Raw genomic sequence first — 22736 nt, 5'->3', positions numbered from 1 at the left:
TAGTCCACCCTCACCTCACTGTTCTTTAGGTGTCTCGTGAATTAAGAAATAGGGAAAGAAGGAACAACAATAGCAGACTCAGATTGAACAGAGGATACAACCCTAATGTTTGCAGTCTTTAGAACAAATACTGCTCTGTCTTTTTGTTTTCTTTCTTCCTCTGTGCAGATACCACTTGATGGCTGTTCCAAGACCCATGCGCACCGAACTCCTCACCTGCGTATGAAGCCACAACCTCTAAAAGACAACGAGACCCACTGCCGAGCCAACTGTCACGGAAGACAGAACAAAGAAAAAAATACACAACGCAGAGAATCACATACGAGAACTTCAGTCATCCAGCAACATGATCAAGACATTCTTGATCTTTCAGCAAAATTACACCTGATGGCTGAAGATAATTCTTCATGGTTCGGAAACCTGTTAGTATCAAGTGTTTCATGCAACAAATGACTCACGCCCATCACGAGAAATGACAGTTCCAACCAGAAAAGACTATTAAGAAATTCACGGAGCTGCATGTTTGTTTCTGTGTCAGCATGCAGTTCGTCCCTACAGACAATCAACACAGAACAAGTGCTATGTGCCTGTAACGATCACATGTTACAAGAATGAACTTTTAAGTGTCTAAATTTGTATTTTGTGAGAGTTATTAGAACTCTCAAAGGGGGAATTGTGGGATTACAAATTTATTTAAATGTTTAATTTAGATTCCAATGTAATAGTGTACAAACTGAAGAAGTTATATACATTGTATTTAGCATTTATGGTGAAGATGATGACATCAGATGAACGATTCAAGAGGTCCCTGCCAGTTCCTGTTCTCTTATTGTAAGTCTAATGAGCCAGACGACAGAGACTCTTGCCTTTTGTTTGTAATTGCTCTTGATGCCCCTGCCCCAATCTTTGGGCAGTTAGGCTGATTAGATTAGGAGTGGTTAAATGGGGCAGGATTCTATACCTGAATACCTCATTTGCATGCTTAAAGGTCGTCACCCAGGTGCTTTGTTTTCACTCCTAAGCACTGCCCCCTAAATGTATTTAAAACTACAATGTATCACTGCTTTTAGTTAGACTTGGATGACTACAGCGACGCACAGCGAGTTCTCAATAAACAGTAACTTCTGTATGAAAGATATCCCAACGTCTCCTGGTCTTCACTTCTGAGTTGCCTAAACTTTAGAAGATAAAAGTTCACAACAGGGGGGAGGGGGCAGCACATGCAAAGCATGCAATGACTGTTGCAACTTAAACAGTTGGAAGGATACTATGGCAAAGTTATTGCTTTCCTAATTGAAACTGATTTTTTTTCATGGTTGACCTGAAGAATGAAAGCTATATCATACACTTGGAAAATTATGAGCTATATCACCGCTTATCAACACTAGGGGTGTGACAATATATTTAGATCACGAGATGAGACAAAATACAGATAATTGGTTCACTAGAACGAGACAATTTGAATGCTATTTTTAAGAAATTTTCAATGACAAAATATTTGTCTTTTAATTACAAAAAGTAATAATACAGTTTTATTTTGAAATATTTTAACTAATCTATGGCTGTAACTAATGATTATTTTGGTAATCAAGTAATCTACTGACTATTTTGACAATTGAGTAATCTGATATTTTTATTAACAAACAGACCTAAGTGAAAACCAGGCTGTAGTATGATTATTTATATATAAACTAACGATGAGGCAATAATAATTGGCTCAAATAGGATATCAAAACCAAGTAATTACATTGTTTTATTGAACAACACAGTTAAAATAGGCTACATAATGTAATATGCCTATACATATGAACATAACCAACTTAAGTAAATTATAACAAATACCTGCAGAGGGCGCCAACGGCCAGCATGATTAAACAATGTTTTAATACAATAAATTTTAATATTTGGCCACATGCAGAAACTTTTCTTTTGAAATCGCGATGTACAACATGGCATTTAGACATAGGTTGACGTATTCTCCTGTGTTGGCAAAGGTTTATAAATGATTTACGTTACAAATCTATAGTGAGATATTGCACATTGTTTTCCCAGATGAACTTTAAGCAATTCTCACAGCATATAGAGGAATTTAGCCCCTTTCACACATGCAGTCTTTACTCGTAAATTACCATTAAGAGCTCATATGTGAACAGGACCTTTTCAAAAAGCTCGGTAAATTTGTTCTGGCAATCATATCGTTCTTATGGAGATAACATGATTACTCTGAGCTCTTTACAAAGCTTCACTGCTTTTTAATTAGTTTTTCCATGTAAATATGCGCTAGACTTTGACCATCGCGCCTCGCAGCTTTTTGTCGCGCTTCTCCATTCATCAGGAGCTGTGACTCTGCCTACTATTACGCGCGTCTCGTGTTTATAAGAGCAAAAAATTCTGATTGGCTAGTAATGTTAGTTTGGTTGAGAGTGAAAGCTGTGCTCCTCTCATACCACTGGTAGGCGAACTCATGGACTCGACACTGTCGACAGTGATATCAACATGTTTTTTTTTAAATGTAGGATTTTTTTTTTTTTTTTTTTGCAGCCAAATGCTGCACGCCGGAGATCCGGCAAGGTGCCGGAGAACTTTAAGCCCTGAAATTAATAAACTTTTAAAGGTCCCATGTCATGAAAATGTCACTTTATGAGGTTTTTTAACATTAATATGAGTTCCCCTAGCCTGCCTATGGTCCCCCAGTGGCTAGAAATGGCGATAGGTGTAAACCGAGCCCTGGGTATCCTGCTTCGCCTTTGAGAAAATGAACGCTCAGATGGCCCAATCTGGAATCTTCCCTTTATGTCATCATACGGGGAAAGGTTACCTCCCCTTTCTCTGCTTTGCCCGCCCATGAGAAAATGAGCTACTACCATGCGAGGTGAGCGTAATATTTTTTTTTCCTCAAGAGACATCATGGCTTGCAAACGAGCGAAGCATGATCGTTGCTCAGTGTTTGGATGTACAAATGAACACCGAAGTATTTTTTTAGTTCCTTCATCCGAGCCTATGGCTAGCATTATCTACATGATAATAACTGTAACAGCATACATGAACAAACCAACTAAAGTACCGTATCCAGACACAATATTTTAAACTAACCATTCGGAGACGTCCTGCTGTAGCCGCTGAGTTGCAACTTCTTCATCCGGTGCTTCTCCATCCGGATCAGATTCTGGGTCAAACTGAAAAGCTTGAATGACTGCATGTCTATGAGCCATTGCGATACATCCACTGTCAACATTAGCGCATGGTAGCGCAAGCTGGTTAAGGCCACACACCCACCCTCCACCTGGCCCCGCCTCTCTCGTCCTTAAAGCTACAGACACAGAAATGGCAAGTCATAAGGAAAGCTCATTGTGGGACTGGCTCATAGTGGCTGAAATTCTGCACCAAGGCTGAATTTCGGGAAACAGACTTCAGATACAGTATTAGGGACCACTTAGGCCTATATAAAAGCATCCAAAAAGCAGCATATCATGGGACCTTTAATAAACTACAGAACAGCGCGAGCCAGAAGCGGCGTGCCTCATGTGGGCAGGGCTTATATGCTCCGAATACAGACACTGCACTAGTGATACAAAACACACAGGTCTGTTAAGAGTAGGCATGGGACGATAGCTGGTTTTAAGGTATACCGTGGTTTGGAAAATTCACGGTTTCAAAACCACAAAAATTTTCCGTTATACCGTTCCTGCGGTATGCACAGATTTTTATGTGTCGTCAAAGACGGAAAGTGGAGGACTCCCTCAGTTGTGAGCAGTGAAGAGCGTAATGAGTCACATGGCCCCTCCCCCTCCGGTTGGTGCGAGCAGTAGTCAGTGAGAGTAACCTATGTGTAGGATGATGGCCGAAGGAGGTGAATCCCTGGAACGTTTTCCCCCGTCGAAAAAGACAAAGTCTGCCGTATGGGAATTTTTCGGGTAATGTAGACTAATGTTCCGTACACAACGATGTTCCATACAGATGACGTTTTGGCGCCGATCGCTAAATAAATACTTCCAGGTCGTACACAAATGATATATCTGTGTCATCTTCATTTCTCCCTCTTCACCCTCAATCAAGACAGAGACCCATTCGCCGGTTGTTTTAGTGTTTAAATAAATACTATTTGGCTTGCTACCGAGGCAGATAACATGGCTAATTAACTAGCTAACGTCAACTAGTTTCCTCCCTCACATTACTTCACAGAGCGGGGAATATCAGACTAAAGTACTACGCTTCTGCAATTTAGTACAATAATTAAATTTAGCTGGTATCATGTGTGTGTGTGTGAGACACACTCGCACACTCTCCTTATGTGTATGTGCACGCATCTTTGTACCTCACCGCTCATAAATTGGACTGAAAGATGAATGTGTAGAAAGTGAGTATGTCTTCAAAAACCTTGTTGAGCTGCAGGTTTAATGATTGCATTTTTTTTTTTTTTTACAGAAATTATGTTTTGATTTATGTTTTTGATTATTGAGCTGTAGGTTTAGGTTAAGTGACTGCATTTTTTTTTTTTTTTTTACAGAAAATAATTTATTTATGTTCTGATTATTGTTGAGCTGCAGGTTTAGGCTCACTTAAGTGACTGCACTTAATTTAATTAACAAGAATTCAATTATTTATTTTAATTATTTAGCCTGACATGTTTACTGTTCCAAAATGTTCTATATGTTTCTTAAAAATAAAATATATTGTGTTCAGTGGAAAAAACGTTGTTGTTTTTTACCCAGACATTTAAAAATAACATATTTTAGAGCTGTAATCGCAATACCGTGATTTTTTTTTTTATTTATGGTTATCATACCGTCAGAATCTCATACCAGCCCATGCCTAGTTAAGAGCAATACTTTTAATAAGGTAGCCTAACATTTTTCTAATAAACAAATAACTCCTGAATCAGAAATTAGCAGCACAGTAATTACACCGCAAAGGGTAGGCTATTTAAATAAAAGAAGAACGAAAAATAAATGAATGAAGTTCAACAAACTGTGATAAATAAAGAACACGGTAGCATACTTTCAGTAACAGCAGCACACATTTTAATTAACGAACAGTTTAAATAAAATAATTTTTTTCTGAGTACCTTACATTCACAAGTATTTTCAAAGCAAATTAAGTGCACAATTTTATCATGTGTAAAATTACCAATTAACATGGCGGATAAAAGCAGCTCGTTTTTTTACACCAACAATCTACTTACAGAACTCAGGTGATTTTTCAAACTTGATGTGCTGTTGTGGTAGGCCAGTTTCAAATCGCATATATTTGGCACACTGCCTTTGTCTTGTCCTCACTCAATTTAAAGTGCTCCCACACAGCTGAGGCCTTTGGCATTTTTGTCTTCTCAAAAATGAATCTCTGAATCATGACGTTCACTCATGGGCGATTTATATTCAAGCGCAAATGAGAACCGTTTCGCGGGGGATGCCAGGTGTTAAAAAAAATAAATAAATAAAAAATACAATTCAAATCTCAAAATTGAAAATCGAATGCCAACCCACCGATCAAATACTCGAATAATCGACTAGTCTGGTCCAGCTCTACAAAGCCATAATCGAAGTAAACACAAATCGAATTAAGACATGGAGTATTCCTATTTTAGTCACATTATTGAAGTGCAGTACAGACATGTACACACCTTAATCAAACTATTACCGTCGTGTAGGACTTTTCGCCGCATTTTGCGACAGAACACACACACGGCAGTGGTCAACCGTTTGACGGCAAATAAAAGAGCTTCAACACCGCCGTTGTCTGTATGCACATACAAATAATTAACTGCACTTGAAGCCGTCATAAAATTAAAAATGAAACACCCAAAACTGTATATGGCATCATCACGAACACGAACTATATGTTTATATGTGAAATTCTGGAGGGGACGTCAGATGGCGTCGCGTGGTGACGTAATGACTTGTGCCATTAACCGATCTATGTACAGTCGTGGCCAAAAGTTGAGAATGACACAAATATACATTTTCACAAAGTCTGCTGCTTCAGTGTTTTTAGATCATTTTGACAGATGTTACTATGGTATACTAAAGTATAATTATTTGTATTTCATAAGTGTCAAAAGCTTTTATTGACAATTACATTAGGTTTATGCAAAGACTCGATGTTTGCAGTGTTGATCCTTCTTTTTCAAGACCTCTGCACTCCGCCCTGGCATGCTGTCAATCAACTTCTGGGCCACATCCTGACTGATGGCAGCCCATTCTTGGATAATCAATGCTTGGAGTTTGTCAGAATTTGTAGGTTTTTGTTTGTCCACCCTCCTCTTGAGGATTGACCACAAATTCTCAATGGGATTAAGGTCTGGGGAATTTCCTGGCCATGGACCAAAATGTTTTATGTTTTGTTCCCCAAGCCACTTAGTTATCACGTTTGCCTTATGGCAAGGTGCTCCTTCATGTTGGAAAAGGCATTGTTCATCATTAAACTGTTCTTGGATGGTTGGGAGAAGTTTCTCTTGGAGAATGTTTTTGTGTCATTCTCAAAACTTTTGTCTTCTAAAGTTGATTCAGCTGCGGGATCGAGGCACCTGCAGTGCAGAGCTTGCTCAGGAATGGCAGCAGGCAGGTGTGAGTGCATCTGCGTGCACAGTGAGGTGAGGACTTTTGGATGATGGCCTGGTGTCAAGAAGGGCAGCAAAGAAGCCACTTCTCTCCAGGAAAAACATCAGGGACAGATTGATCTTCTGCAGAAAGTATCGTGAATGGACTGCTGAGGACTGGGGCAAAGTCATATTCTCCTATGAAACCCCTTTCCGATTGTTTGGGGCATCTGGAAAAAGGCTTGTCAGGAGAAGAAAAGGTGAGCGCTGCCATCAGTCCTGTGTCATGCCAACAGTAAAGCATCCTGAGACCATTCATGTGTGGGGTTGCTTCTCATCCAAGGGAGTGGGCTCACTCACAATTCTGCCCAAAAACACAGCCATGAATAAAGAATGGTACCAAAACACCCTCCAACAGCAACTTCTTCCAACAATCCAACAACAGTTTGGTGAAGAACAATGCATTTTCCAGCACGATGGAGCACCGTGCCATAAGGCAAAAGTGATAACTAAGTGGCTCGGGGACCAGAACGTTGAAATTTTGGGTCCATGGCCTGGAAACTCCCCAGATCTTAATCCCATTGAGAACTTGTGGTCAATCCTCAAGAGGCGGGTGGACAAACAAAAACCCACTAATTCTGACAAACTCCAAGAAGTGATTATGAAAGAATTGGTTGCTATCAGTCAGGATTTGGCCCAGAAGTTGATTGAGAGCATGCCCAGTCGAATTGCAGAGGTCCTGAATAAGAATGGCCAACACTGCAAATACTGACTCTTTGTATAAATGTCATGTAATTGTCGATAAAAGCCTTTGAAATGTATGAAGTGCTTGTAATTATATTTGAGTACATCACAGAAACAACTGAAACAAATATCTAAAAGCAGTTTAGCAGCAAACTTTGTGAAAACTAATATTTATGTAATTCTCAAAACTTTTGGCCACGACTGTACTATAACATGTAAAACGGTAACATGAAAGGATTATTCTAAAAGCAACTCATGTAAACACCTTAATCATAATATTGTCTTATTCAGAATAAGGTAAATAATTAGATTACTGATGTCCATGTAAACGTAGTCATTGAGAACTGTTTACCGCATCCTGGCGAGCCAGTATGATCAACTCGGATACATCATTCCCTTTACAACAAGGGCCAAAAATCCTGGTTCAAACACTATGGAAGAGGGTTGGAAGCTGGGATGAACCTCTAACAGCTGACCTCCTCTCAGAATGGCAGGCATGGGAAAAAGAGCTTCCAAACCTACAAAGAATAACACTACCTATTGTGTTACACACCAGCATGCAACAACACCTCCTCTACTATCGATATGCATGTCTTCTGTGATCCTTCAGAGAAAGCATATGGCTCTGTGGCATATTTATGGGTAGAAATGGGTGACTACATCCAAGCTGCTTTCATCAAGGCGAGGTCACGCTCTGGAGCTTAGCTTGCCAAAACACTCCAAACTTACTCTTAACATCAGACAGACAGTCATGTGGTCAGAATCAACAACCGTGTTACACTGGATAAGGGAAATGTCTGCCACAGAACACATAGAGACTGAAATGGCTGTCCTCAAAAGTGCACAAACTGAAAGTTTTCCTGATGAACTGCATGCCCTTCAAGCCAACAAACCTGTGCCTCCAAACAGTTGATTAAGGTCCTTTGCTCTAGCATTAGACCCTGATCTGGGCCTCATTCGAGTTGGTGGTAGATTACACAATGCTGCAACACTACCAGCTCCACTTCACCCTATTGTGCTGGCAACAGAACACTCAATAACCAAACTGTTAATCCAAGATTTTGATAATCGCCTGATGCATGCAGGTCCTGAAAGAATCTTTGCCGAGTTAAGACGAACCTATTGGGCTCTCAGAGGCCGCCAGATGGTCAAAAAGCACCAGAGACAATGTGCTGAATGTAGGAAATGGCGTGGCAAGCCTGTTGTACCTAAAATGGTGGACATGCCTGCTTCTCGTCTGAGGATTAATCAGCCAAGGCTTCCCTCCAAGTTGTTCAGAAAGATCATACAGTCTCTGAGGAAGTCCTTAGCTCAGTGTTGATCGAGGTGGAGGGCATCTTGAATTCGAAGCCTCTGGGGTATGTATCATCTGACATAGCGGATCCAGACCCTATTACCCCCAAGTTGCTGCTTATGGGGTGGTGGGACGCTTCCCTACCTGTCTATGGACCAAGTAATTTGCTTGGACAGCATCGCTACAGACACAGCCAAGTGATCGCCTATCACTTCTGGACCCAGTTCCTCAGAAACTACCTACAGAGTCTTCAGCTTCATCATAAGTGGCAGAACATCACACCAAACCTAGCAATCGGTCAAGTTGTATTGATTGTGGATCCCCAACTTACCAGAGCACAATGGCCAGTCGGTAAGGTAACCAGAGTCCTTCCAAGTGATGACGGTGCAATCAGAGCTGCTGTAGTAGACATTAAGGACAACACATATATCCACCCTGTAGCTAAATTGATTGTGCTACCAGAAATGCCTGAAGATTAGTTTATAGCACCAGCTGCTAAGCTGGTACATTTTGTGGACTTACAAATTTCCTGTAAAAATTTGTGGGGCGGCTGTACAAAATTCCCTGCCTCACGCATGCGCGAGTCGAACTTGTCTAGACTTGTCTGGTGCATGCGCATAAAGTTTTCAGTTCGGCAGCATCCAGCATAGCAGAGTAATATGTAATTTCTCTGGCTTTGTTTATTCCTTTAAAGTCTGTTTTTCCCTTGTGTGGTATTGCTGTGCGTTAATAACTCTGTAAGTAACAATATTTATTGTCATTGTAGATGTGTTTCAGAGTGTGTCATAGCATAATTCAGTTTATTTTACCTCAGGAAAATTATTGCATCAGTATAAATACAGTAGCTGTATGCTCACGTATTTGACAAATTATTCAGTTGTTTGCAATCAAAGATGTTTATTCGTTTGTATAAGAGCATTGCTTGTCAAATGTGTTGATGTAAATATTTATTCAGTCTCAGATCGACATTCTGATAACTATTACAACAAGCACACAGGAGCACTAGAACAGAGCACACACACAGTGTAATCTAACACCACTTGCAAGCAGCAGCCCCGGTCTGTTTAATAAAGCTGCATTTAGTGCTCATATGTGAAAACATATACAGTCAGGTCCATAAATATTGGAACATTGACACAATTCTAACATTTTTGGCTCTATACACCACCACAATGGATTTCAAATGAAAAGAACAAGATGTGCTTTAACTGCAGACCGTCAGCTTTAATTTGAGGGTATTTACATCCAAATCAGGTGAACGGTGTAGGAATTACAACAGTTTGCATACGTGCCTCCCACTTGTTAAGGGACCAAAAGTAATGGGACAATTGGCTTCTCAGCTGTTCCATGGCCAGGTGTGTGTTATTCCCTCATTATCCCAATTACAATGAGCAGATAAAAGGTCCAGAGTTCATTTCAAGTGTGCTATTTGCATTTGGAATCTGTTGCTGTCAACTGTCAAGATGAGATCCAAAGAGCTGTCACTATCAGTAAATCAAGCCATCATTAGGCTGAAAAAACAAAAACCCATCAGAGAGATAGCAAAAACATTAGGCGTGGCCAAAACAACTGTTTGGAACATTCTTAAAAAGAAGGAACGCACCGGTGAGCTCAGCAACACCAAAAGACCCGGAAGACCACGGAAAACAACTGTGGTGGATGACAGAAGAATTCTTTCCCTGATGAAGAAAACACCCTTCACAACAGTTGGCCAGATCAAGAACACTCTCCAGGAGGTAGGTGTATGTGTGTCAAAGTCAACAATCAAGAGAAGACTTCACCAGAGTGAATACAGTGGGTTCACCACAAGATGTAAACCATTTGGTGAGCCTCAAAAACAGGAAGGCCAGATTTGCCAAACGACATCTAAAAAAGCCTTCACAGTTCTGGAACAACATCCTATGGACAGATGAGACCAAGATCAACTTGTACCAGAGTGATGGGAAGAGAAGAGTATGGCGAAGGAAAGGAACTGCTCATGATCCTAAGCATACCACCTCATCAGTGAAGCATGGTGGTGGTAGTGTCATGGCGTGGGCATGTATGGCTGCCATTGTAACTGGTTCTCTTGTATTTATTGATGATGTGACTGCTGACAAAAGCAGCAGGATGAATTCTGAAGTGTTTCGGGCAATATTATCTGCTCATATTCAGCCAAATGCTTCAGAACTCATTGGACGGTGCTTCACAGTGCATATGGACAATGACCCAAAGCATACTGCAAAAACAACCAAAGTGTTTTTGAAGGGAAAGAAGTGGACTGTTATACAATGGCCAAGTAAATCACCTGACCTGAATCCGATTGAGCATGCATTTCACTTGCTGAAGACAAAACTGAAGGGAAAATGCCCCAAGAACAAGCAGGAACTGAAGACGGTTGCAGTAGAGGCCTGGCAGAGCATCACCAGGGATGAAACCCAGCGTCTGGTGATGTCTATGCGTTCCAGACTGTAATTGACTGCAAAGAATTATTATTCTGTCCCATTACTTTTGGTCCCTTAACAAGTGGGAGGCACATATGCAAACTGTTGTAATTCCTACACCGTTCATCTGATTTGGATGTAAATACCCTCAAATTAAAGCTGACAGTCTGCAGTTAAAGCACATCATTTGAAATCCATTGTGGTGGTGTATAGAGCCAAAAATGTTAGAATTGTGTCGATGTCCCAATATTTATGGACCTGACTGTATGTGATTAGTTTTGTTTACTATTGCCTCAGACGATTATATAGTTCTATATAGAGTTCTGATAGCGTATATAGTTTTATCTATGTATCTTTATCATTTCATAATATCACATGTATATTTATCATCTTTATTTGTTCTCTGATAGAAACCACATTTGCATATCCACACAAACCGATAAACACTCTGGAGTAGCTGCAGTTCTTTCTAACTGAAGAATTAGGCCAGCTGAGTTCCAACCATCCAACTGAGCACAGACTATCATGGTTGCTAGGATGCTGTAAGTGTTGTTGCAAGTCAAATGAGTGTGAGAGAGACTTAGGCTGATGATACACGGGGCAACTTTTTGAGCAATGTTGCTTGGGCACTTTCCCACTGAGAATGGGTAACAAATTTCTATCTGGAAACTTTAGATAGGTCGTGGGCCCTGTGTCTCCCCTTGTTGCCCATTGACGGCAACATTAACCAAAGTTGCCCAGCAACATTGCTCAAAAAGTTGTCCCGTGTATCATCAGCCTTAGAGACAGAGAGAGAAGGGGTTCCTAAGGCCCTGTGTGTGTGAGAGAAAGTGACAGCTGAAATTCAAATTCATGAGTCTCCCATTGTAAGTCTATGGGATCTTTTTTCGCCCGCTTTTTCATCTGCTGTGTGAACAGAACAACATACCTTTTTCACATTTCCCGGTTTTTCAGCAGCAGAAGTCATTATAGCCAGGTAAACTTCAGCTGCGCCCCAAATGACGCACTATATACTATGCACTTATACCCTGTGTATTTATGCACTATGTACTCAACCATGTAGTGTAGAAATTATGGCAACACTTTATAATAACTGCACACTATGAATCATTACTTAATCATTAGTAAATAGTCAATTCATCATTTATAAAGCATTGTTCCAACATTAATAGGCATTAGTAAGCAGTTTATAAATGCAGCTATAAATGTTTTGTTCTTGAGCATATCTATAATGTTTAATAATTGTATTTTCATACTTTATTAATGATCAGTTTATAATTTCTAAATTACGTTATTTACAAACCAGTTATTTAGGAGTTGTCAGTGGTTCATAAGATCATTTAGAAAGTGTAAGTAAATGATTAATAAAAACTATTTAAATGTACATTTATGAATCTTATTATTTAGACACATGATAATAGTTGCTCAGTGTGTTAATAAATGTTTTATTAACACATATTCCTGCTGTAATTCATAATTAAGTCAGGTAGTTATAAAACATTTAGTAGTTGCCAGCCATCTATTTTTGTGAGCTCATCTAAAGTGAGGACTATTCATACCTCGTAAAGCATTTTTAAATCAAGGAGATTTAAAGGCTCATTTATCTTCCAACAGACAAGTTAAACAAACACAACACAGAGGGATACAGAACACAGACATATTTTTTCATGATGCAAAAAGGAAACTGTACAACTGTACAACTAAAAAGAAAAATTAAAGTGTACAGTTGGACAGTTACATTTTTTTTTTCATCTTGAAATAAATATTTCTGAGTTCTGTATCCCTCTGTGTTGTTTTTGTTTATTTTTTTTCTGTTAGGAAGATAAATGAGCCTTTAAATCTCCTTTGTAATAGATATGCTTATAAATCAAGAACAAGGCATTTATAGCTGTATTTATAAACTGCTTACTAATGGCTATTAATGTTGGAACAATGCTTTATAAAGGATGAACTGACTATTAACTAATGCTTACCTAATGATTCATAGCGTGCAGTTATTATAAAGTGTTACCGAAATTATATAAGGATGGGTGCACATGGTGCGCAGGTGCGCATTCGCGATCAAAATAAAAAAAAATGCTCTGTGAAAATAAGTTGAGACTGCTCATTTGCGTACCAACATGGTTGACAGCTGTTAATGCACAATTACCATTTTTGAATGACAAACTGTAATAAAACTGAAAGCATAAATCTAGGCTATCCACTGCTGTTTTCAAAGCACAGTTCATAACTGTAATACTTCACTCACTGACGTTGTCAATGCTAAACCCAACAGTGCATACTTTGTTTTTTTTTGTTTTTTTTAATTAGGAGTGCAAAACATACAACATACGGTGAACGCAAAACACAAAAACAGCAACAGAACAGCAATGAAAATAAACATCAATGACAATCTGAATAATAGTAGTAGTATTTAAGTAGTATTAACATGCATAATAATAATAATAATTAAAGATGGTGATGATAATATTCTGTGATGATGGCAACAGTAATATCAATAATAATAAAAGTAATAACAATAGTAACAATAGTAATAATAATAATAATAATAATAATGTAATAATGGCACATACCCAACACATACCACATCTATAGCAATTTTTTTCCCCTCCCATTCACGGTAAGATAACTATATGTATATGTATGTATGTGTCGCGGTCCTACTCGCCCCGCTCCGAGCGGGTTTCGAACCGCGGTCTCCGGCATGGGAAGCGGGCGATCTAACAAGGAGGCTAAAGGCCACGGCCTCTAGCGTCAGTCGCTAGAGCGCCACTTGAGATCGGGGAGTGAGGTTTTACCTGCACAGCACTTACCCACTGGCCTCTGCTACATATGCCTAAGCTGAGGTGGTTCATAAATATGTATAATAAATAATGTATAATAAATGTATAATAAATATGTATAATAATATGCAAATAAAGAAATAATTAGAATCAGTGTGTCAGATTTGTAAGAGTTGAATGAGGTCTGATCTGGAGTGTTGTGGTTCCGAAGTATTGTAAGGAGGTAAAAAATATTCTAGGGAGATGTAGCCTGTGAGCAAATTTTTCCAATGCGTTATGTGAATAGTGTTTTTCGGGATTTCCAGTTCAAAAAGATAGTTTTCTTGGCGATGGCTAAAGCTACGAGGAGTATCCTTTTGTTTGTTATTTCCTGATTGAGAGCTGATAGATCACCCAGTAGACAGAGTAAGGGGGATAAATGGGAAGCGGCAGCCCAGGAGGCAGGATAGGGATTCAGTGACATCTTTCCAAAAGTGTTTAATGGGTGGGCAGTGCCATGTCACGTGCATATATGTGTCCGGAGAATTTTGTGAGCAGTGCGAGCAAGTTTCTGATGTGAATCCCATTTTAAACAGCCTTTCCCCAGTGTAATGTGTTCTATGAAGAGTCTTATACTGTATGAGCTGAAGGTTGGCGTTTTTAGTCATGGAATAAATGTTTTTACAGATCTGAGTTCAGAAATCGGTTTCAGGAGCAATAGCAAGGTCTTCTTCCCATTTGATTGTTAGTAAAGTTATGGTTTTATTTGAATTGGTTATAATTTTGTATATTTTGGAAAGTAATTTTTTCGGGGAGGATATATTAACTAAATCTGCTACTGCAGAAGGAAGGTGAGGATTGATGGTTCTGGTGTTGATTTTAGATGAAACAGTTGTAAATAATTCAAGAATTGATTGGTCCCGATACCATACTCCTGGACTAAGTAGGAAAATGAAACCAGGTTGTTAGACTGAAAAATGTGATTAATATGTGTGATGCCCTTTTCTGCCCATTTATGGAAATTGAGTGTTTTTTTGTTGCATGTGAAGTCAGGATTGTTCCAGAGTGGGGTGAGGTTAGATGGAGCCTGATTGGAGTTTGTGATTTGGTGATATTTCCACCAGGCTGTCAGAGCCGAAGCTATTGTCAAGGCTTTGAAGCATGGGTGGTGTTTAATTAACTGACTGATAAATGGGATGTCTGATATGTGCAAGTTTTCGCAGAGTGATTGTTCTATATCTAGCCATATGATATCTGAGTGGGGCGAGTCCATTTATATGTATTGAAGTTGGTTTGCTAGTGAGTAATGGTAAAAATGTGGGGCTTCTAAGCCTCCTAAAGACTTAATTTAATCCGTGGTGGTTTATTTTTGGCAGCTATTCTGCCCCGGATGGAAAGTGGTAAATTGAGCCAGCGGTGAAGTTCGTCTTCTAATGTTTACAGTAAAAGAATGAAGTTGAGTCCAGTCAGCTCTGACAGCCTGGAGGAAACCTTAATGCCTAAATAAGTGATGTGACCTGTTCATAGAGGGATGGGTGATATCTGGGCGGCCACATCCCATTTGGTTTGATGTAGTGGAAGAATTGAGGATTTATTCCAATTTATTGCATAATCTGAGATTGTAGAGTATGAATCAATGGTTTTAGTTATTTCTTGCAGAGATGATTGAGGTTTTTGCAAAAAAAGTCAAATGTCATCAGCATATAAACTAATCTTATATTGTGCTTGGGGTGTGTGGATTCCTCTGATGAGTGGGTTCTGGCGGATGGCTGCTGCTAAGGGTTCAGTGAAGATGATGAATAAAGAAGGAGAGAGTGGGCATCCTTGCCTAGTCCCCCTGTGCAGCGTGAAGCTTTGTGATGTTAGTCCATTGGTGGTGACTGTGGCAGAAGGTATTGTGTATAAAATATTGATCCAATTAATAAATGACTCCCCAAAGCCAAATTTTTGCAATGTGGTGAATAAAAAGTTCCAGTTGACTCTGTCGAAAGCTTTTTCTGCATCTAAAGTGACTATAATGGTGTTTTCCTGTTGTAGTGATGAATAATGGATTAAATTGTATAGTCTGCATGTATTGTTGGATGCCTGCCTACTTTTGATGAAAACGGGCTGGTCTGGGTGGATTATGAATGGGATAATTATTTTACAATTTTATGTGCAAGAACTGATGTCTACATTGATGAGAGATATAGGACAGTAGTTTGACGGAAGGGTTGGATCTTTATTAGGTTTGGGATGAGTGAAATAGTGGCTGTGTTCATGTGTACTGGTAATCTTGAGTTTTCTTTTATTTCTGTTATTGCACTGATGAATAATGGAGATAAAATAGACCAGAAGTGTTTATAGAACTCAGCAGGGAAGCCATTGGGTCCTGATGCTTTATTGTTAGGCATTCGGCTCAGGGCGATATGAAGTTCTTTATCTGTGATTGATTTATCCAGTGCGCTGATTTGTTTTGTGTTAAGTATTGGGAGTTGAATATTATTGAAAAATGAATTAATATCCTCTTGTCTTGTGTTATTATCAGATGAATAAAGTTTAGCATAAAAGTTTTGGAATATTGTATTTATTTCTTGTGGAGAGTTGGTAGGCTTCCTTGTTGAGTCCTTAATAGTTGCAATTGTTAGTTTTTCTCTGTTTCTTTTAATTTGATTGGCCAAATATTTACTGGATTTGTTGCTGTGGTGGTTTCTTGGCGGAGTCTATAAATTAGAAATTGAGTTCTTTTATTGATTATTTGATTTAGCAGGAATTTTTGTTTTCTTAGTTCATTATATATTACATCTGTGGAGTTATTTGCATGTAATATTTCAAGTTCTTTTATTTTTGCTTCTAGTCTAATTTCTCCTTGTTTTTCTATTTTCTTTTTATGGACTGAGAATGATATGATTTTACTTCGTAGTGCTGCTTTACTTATTTCCAAAGCAATAAGGCTGATGACTTTGGAGAGTCATTCATTTCTAGGAAGGATGTCCACTCTCTTTTAAGATAACTGTCAAACTCTGGGTTTTTAAGGAGAGATATGTTAAAGCGCCATCTACTGGTGTGTTTATGTAAATTAGTTGGATTCCATATGAGTGTTACTGGAGCCTGGTTACTGATGCTGATGGGGTGGATTTTGTATTCAGAAATATTTGGTATGATCGAGTTACTAGTTAGGAAAAAGTCGATGCGGGAGTAGCTATGATGAACCGGCGAGTAATATGTGTATTCTCTGTCAGTTGGATGCTGTAGCCTTCAACCATCGCCAAGGCCAAAATTTCTAATGAACTGCATTATTGTGTCAGTGGATTGCCAGTGTCGTTTATTTCTTGTGGATCTGTCAAGTGATGGGTCAATTATGGTGTTAAAATTGCCTCCTATAATTACCGGGCAGTTGGAGAAATTTGAAATGGAGGGAAAAAAAGGTGTGAAAAAAAGGTGTGAAAAAAAGAAGGGTCATCTGAATTTGGACCGTAAATTTTGGCAATTGTTTTGGTTATTGTTAATTGATATGTTTATGATAATAAAGCGTCCTTCTGGGTCTGAAATAGTTGTATTATGAACAAATTGGCCATAAAATAAAGCATGGGTGGGTAAAGGCTGATATAATATGGCTGGGATGATATTGTTGAAGGAGGGGTGCTAATAGAGCCAGGGGGTAATGCCCTTGTCCTTGTCCATCAATGTACAATTTGTCCACTATGAGTATTGCTCTTTTGCCTTCTTTTATCATTTGCTTGCGGATGGGGATGAGCTATTTATGTCTATGGTTGATTTCTTGTGGAAACTGGTCGTTAAGTCCGTAGTGAGTGTCCTTTAACTGCCTGCCCTGTCGATGAACCAGTTCTTTTTGTTTAAAATGTTCGAATTTGACAATGATTGGGTGGGGTCGGGTGGCGTTACTGAGTTTTTGACCTAGACGATGAACGCAGTGAAAAGTGATGTTGTTGACAGTTTCCGTTTAACAATAAAATCCTTGACTGCTTTCTCTGTAACGTCAGTGGATGGTTCAGGGATGCCGGTGAAGATCAGGTTGTCCCTTCATGCTGTGTGCTTGTAAGTCCAGAATTGTTTCTTTCATCGTTTTATTTTTTGGAGGTGACGGAAGCAAGCTGAGTGGTAACAGTGGACAGTTGCGTTGTGAGGGCTGTAACTGAGTTCTGGAGTGAGCTGTTTTCTTTTGCGAACGTGTCGATTTTTTGTTGGCTGTATTCCAGGCTGTGGCGGAGTTGTTGAAATTCTTTGTGCAATACTTCTATTAACCCTCTGGGGTCGACAAACGCATATATGCGTTTTGAGGCAGATTTTCCTGATAAGGCCGAAATGAGCTTGAATTACTCTGCCATTTTTGATCGTACAGATAAGAGCAATACACCATTAGAATCTGTAAGGGGTCTACTTTTATTTGTATACACTCATAATAACAACTAAACTTTGTGCTTTTGAAGAATAAAGAAAACAAACAGGGTGCGCTCTCTGTCTTCTCCGTCTCCGCGAACTGCTTTTTGAAACACGTCACTAAAATGAACTGTAACTCAGCAAATACTTCACACAGAGACATGAGAAATATATCTATAGAAAGCTTGACATGTCTACTGTTAAATGAAGTAAGTCTTACCGAAAACAAATATTCTGTGATAAAGTAATCCGTATGAAACCAAGGACATGTTCAGTTTTTCCGTCTGGTCTCATTATCTCTAATTAGGTCACGCCCTCGCACTGCTCACGCTATTGTTATTACAAACCTCCACGCGAGCCACGCGGCATGTAAACGCCCACATCACTGTAAACAAAGCAGCAACGCGTTAATCTCGGATACTTTTCAGTTTTGGAAGAACACGCTGTGAGGAAAAAGCCTTGTATTTACCTCAGAAATGCGCTGAGAGGAAAAAGCCTTGTATTTACACCCAGAAGACACGCTGAGAGGAAAAAGCTTTTGTTTACTTCACAAACAGAGCGCGAGCGCAGCTGGAGCCGTGGCGGAGGAGATACTTTATACCGAGTAAGTAATGTTTCTTATTGGCATTCGATAATGTGTTGTTGTGACAAAGTTGAAAGCATTTACTGGTGAACTTGTCCCAAACTATAACTCCAGAATAAAATGTCTCAAAAGTCTCAAAAGTCTTGTGAACAAATGTTCTGTATGTGTTTTATGGCCTTATTTCAGTGACTTCAAAATTTTAGTTTTTCACTAGCCACGCATAAACGTTTCTTTCTCAAAAACAAAATCATGTACATAAATGCTGCTAACATATTATTGTAGCCCAGTTTGTGCTGTTTACAGTGATATAAGACTTTAGCCATTTATATGTTTATAAGCAACTGAAAAAAGCACAAATGTAAGGGCATGTCAAAACTTCTCCAGGCCCCCAAAACACCCTTAGACCCCAGAGGGTTAAGGCCACTCTGGCGTCCAGTCCGGATAGTTTATTGTCTATGGATGTAAGTATGTCGCTTACCTCGGGACAGAATGCTACAATAGACTCTATTGTGTGGAGTCATGTGGGTGAAGGAGGAGAGTTGGAGGAGGAGAGTTGGATGAAGCGGGTGAGCCCGATGGAGGAGGAGAGTTGGATGAAGCGGGTGAGCCCGATGTGCGTGGCTTTTTGAGAGCGTCCCATGATGCAGAGTCTATTGTAGCATTCGTTGATGTAGTCTTCTAGGTGATCCAGGTCCGAATTGTAATCCAGTTTATTGTATTTGTGGTACGTAAAATGAATGAAAAAAAAAAGAAAGAAAGGAAAGGAAAAATCGGAGGAAAATTTGTTGACTTCTAGCAGCAACGCGCCGCCATGTTGAATTGCTCACCTGTCTCACGAGAGTTTAGCGTTCACAGAGCCATCCCCGCCAAAATAAAAGCTTGCTGATTTTAAATTTGAAAATGAAAATGTATATTTAAAAAAAAAAGTAAATACTGTGACAGTAAAAACATTTATAATGTTACAAAATGTTTTATTTCAAATAAATGCTGTTTTTGTTTTTACTTTCTATTTATCAAAGAATACTAAAAATGTTTCCACAAAATATTAAAATATTTAAAATACATGCAAATAGAAAATAGTTTTCTCTTATTCACTTTCCCCAGTGTTTTGTTGGTGACAATAATTACTAACTGGCCTAATGTTCCCCATCTTACTCCCTAGACCTTTAATAGCCAAAGAAGGGTCGTAACAACTAAAAATAATTTTAAAATCATAAGGTTTCCAAACTTTTGACAAGTACTACTGTACAACTTATGTAATAGTGCTTTATGTTATAAACTCACCAATTCCATAAAGTGCAATCCTGGTGTTTCCTTTCTGCAGAAGAACTGGACTAATCTCAAGTTTCTCTACTGAACGACTGCGGCCAAAATGATTGATCAGGCCAGCACAGCTCAACAGGTCTATAGCACATAGGCCATCAGCCTGGAACACACATACAAAACCAAACATAAAAATTGTGAAAATAATAACATATACCACCATGAGATTCCAACATGAATTTAAGACAGTTGCTTTCAGGACAGTTTCTTGCACTTAATATTATACGAAAATCAAGCTCGAATGGAGTTTCTGACCAGCGAATTACAGAGATCTGTGTTTTGTCCATCTTTAGAACGGCTGTATCTGAGTGCATCACATTAAGCTTTCATCAACTTAACATTACAGGTTATAACGTTTATTGTAGCTATATGGACTTATTCAATGGGCTTATATGTAGCTTATTCAAACATCAGTTATTTATTTACCCTTGCATTGCGAACAAGCGGAGATCCGTTTGAGGATCCAATGGCATTACGATGTTTTACTGACAAGCACTTTTAATTGCTTTTCATTGGTTAAATATTTGTAAAGCCCTCAAACAGACATAAGGAAGACCAATAGCACTGATTTAAAATTATATTAACGAAATATTCTAGAGATATGAAGTTGAGATAATTTTCCACAGCACACCTGACTGGGCTAGGGTTTGGCGACTGCCATACAGAAACGCCGCCCCTGGTTAAGGGAACAAGTGTACATCATACAATTTTACATCATGCCACGTCATTCTACACTTCGTTTATGAGTAAATATATCTCAACAGGGCTAATGGAGATTACATAACCATTTTTAAATCGTTTTTATTTTTTTTTTATTTTTTTGAGCGATTGTCTTAAGGTGTCATGCCCTTTTTTGTTGTTGTTGCTCTTGTTATACAGATGTTTATGGAAACATCAATATCTCAGCTCAGTATGATCTAAGCTCCTTTGGGAAAAAAAAATAAAAATAATAATCTCTAAAGCACATTTAAAGGTAAAAGGTACTTTGAGGAATTTGGGGAATTCTGTCTTATAAAGCACGTCTCTGTGATTTAAACCAGTGTAAATGCAGATGAAAAGCACTGACATGGAAAACAGGAGAAATTACATTGATATCGAACATTATTGCTGTACATTATTAATACAGCATTGCATGAAACGTATTAAAACAGTAAATTAATATACATACAGTGCCTTGTGAGTATTCATACACCATTTATTTTATTTTTTTCACATTTTGCTTTGTGGCTGCCTTATGTTAAAGTGTATTTTTTATTTATTTTATTTTTTTCCGCAGCCAAATGCTGCACGCCGGAGATCCGGCATGGTGCCGGAGAACTTTAAGCCCTGCGTCACTCAATGGCTGGATGTCTAAGTGGTGCCCGCAGAATAACATAGGTTTTATAGACAACTGGACGAGTTTTTGGGGCAGACCTGACCTGTTGAAAAGAGATGGTCTTCATCCCTCCTGGGGTGGTGCCGCTCTTCTCTCTAGAAATATGGCACATAGTCTTAGAGTTCTTACTTGACTAACTAGGGCCCTGGTCAGGAAGCAGACAGACTGGCCAAACCGACCATCTGCTAGCCGCCTCACGCCACAGGAGTCAGCTTATTCTCAGCACATAGAGACTCTTTCACCTAGATATCACACTATAGAGACTGTCTGTTCCCCAAAGTAGAAAATACAAAAAAACGTCCAAACCAATTTATGAGTAACAATTTAACTGATGTTCAAAAAATAAAAAATGTATATAACACAACACAGAGAAACAAATTATAAAGCTTGGCTTACTGAATATCAGGTCCCTTTCTACGGAAGTGCTTTTTGTAAAAAAGATCATGATCACTGATCATAACCTAGATGTTTGACAGAAACCTGGCTAAAACCAGATGAATACATTATTTTAAACGAGTCTACCCCCCAAGATTACTGTTATAAAAATGAGCTTCGTCCAGAAGGCAAAGGGGGAGGTGTTGCTACAATTTATAGCAATATTCTCAGTATTTCTCAGAGGGCAGACTTCAAGTATAACTCGTTTGAAGTAATGGTGCTTCATAAAACATTATCTAGAGAAACAAAATCCCCTGTGATGTTTGTACTGGCTACTGTATACAGGTCACCAGGGCATCATACAGACTTTATTAAATAATTTGCTGATTTTCTATCAGAGTTAGTGCTGGCTGCAGATAAAGTCTTAATTGTTTGTGATTTTAATATCCACATTGATAATGAAAAAGATGCATTAGGATCAGCATTCATAGACATTCTGAACTCTGTTGGGGTTAGACAACATGTGTCAGGACCTACTCATTGTCGAAATCATACTCTAGATTTAATACTGTCACATGGAATTGATGTTAATGGTGTTGAAATTCTGCAGCAAAGCAATGATATCTCAGATCATTACCTAGGCTTATGTAAACTCCATATAGCTAAAACTGTAAATTCTACTCCTTGTTAAAAGTATGGTAGAACCATCACTTCTACCACAAAAGACTGCATTGTAAGTAATCTTCCTGATTTATCTCAATTCCTCAGCATATCCAACAGCGCAGAAAGACTTGATGCAACAGAAAGTATGGACTCTCTCTTTTCTAGCACTTTAGATACGGTTGCTCCTTTACGCTTAAGAAAGATTAAGGAAAAGAGAAACACCGTGGTATAATGAGCACACTTGCACCCTAAAGAAAGCAGCCCGGAAAATGGAGCACA

General features: G+C 38.9%; 1 protein-coding gene across 3 annotated transcripts in view; it reads right to left on the bottom strand.

Annotated features, from left to right (window-relative positions):
• Positions 1–22736, bottom strand: part of mre11a (MRE11 homolog A, double strand break repair nuclease) — a 191668-nt gene that overhangs the window by 76435 nt on the left and 92497 nt on the right. For all 3 annotated transcript variants that reach the window (XM_058799759.1, XM_058799760.1, XM_058799761.1), the window contains one exon: positions 20006–20147. In XM_058799759.1, coding sequence (XP_058655742.1) covers positions 20006–20147 — 142 coding nt within the window. The remainder of the gene's footprint in view (positions 1–20005; positions 20148–22736) is intronic.

This window comes from Onychostoma macrolepis, chromosome 15, assembly GCF_012432095.1.
Source record: "Onychostoma macrolepis isolate SWU-2019 chromosome 15, ASM1243209v1, whole genome shotgun sequence".
Classification (NCBI taxonomy): domain Eukaryota; kingdom Metazoa; phylum Chordata; class Actinopteri; order Cypriniformes; family Cyprinidae; genus Onychostoma; species Onychostoma macrolepis.
The sequence above is the reverse complement of the archived record's forward strand: the minus strand, read 5'-3'. Positions and strand labels throughout refer to the sequence as shown.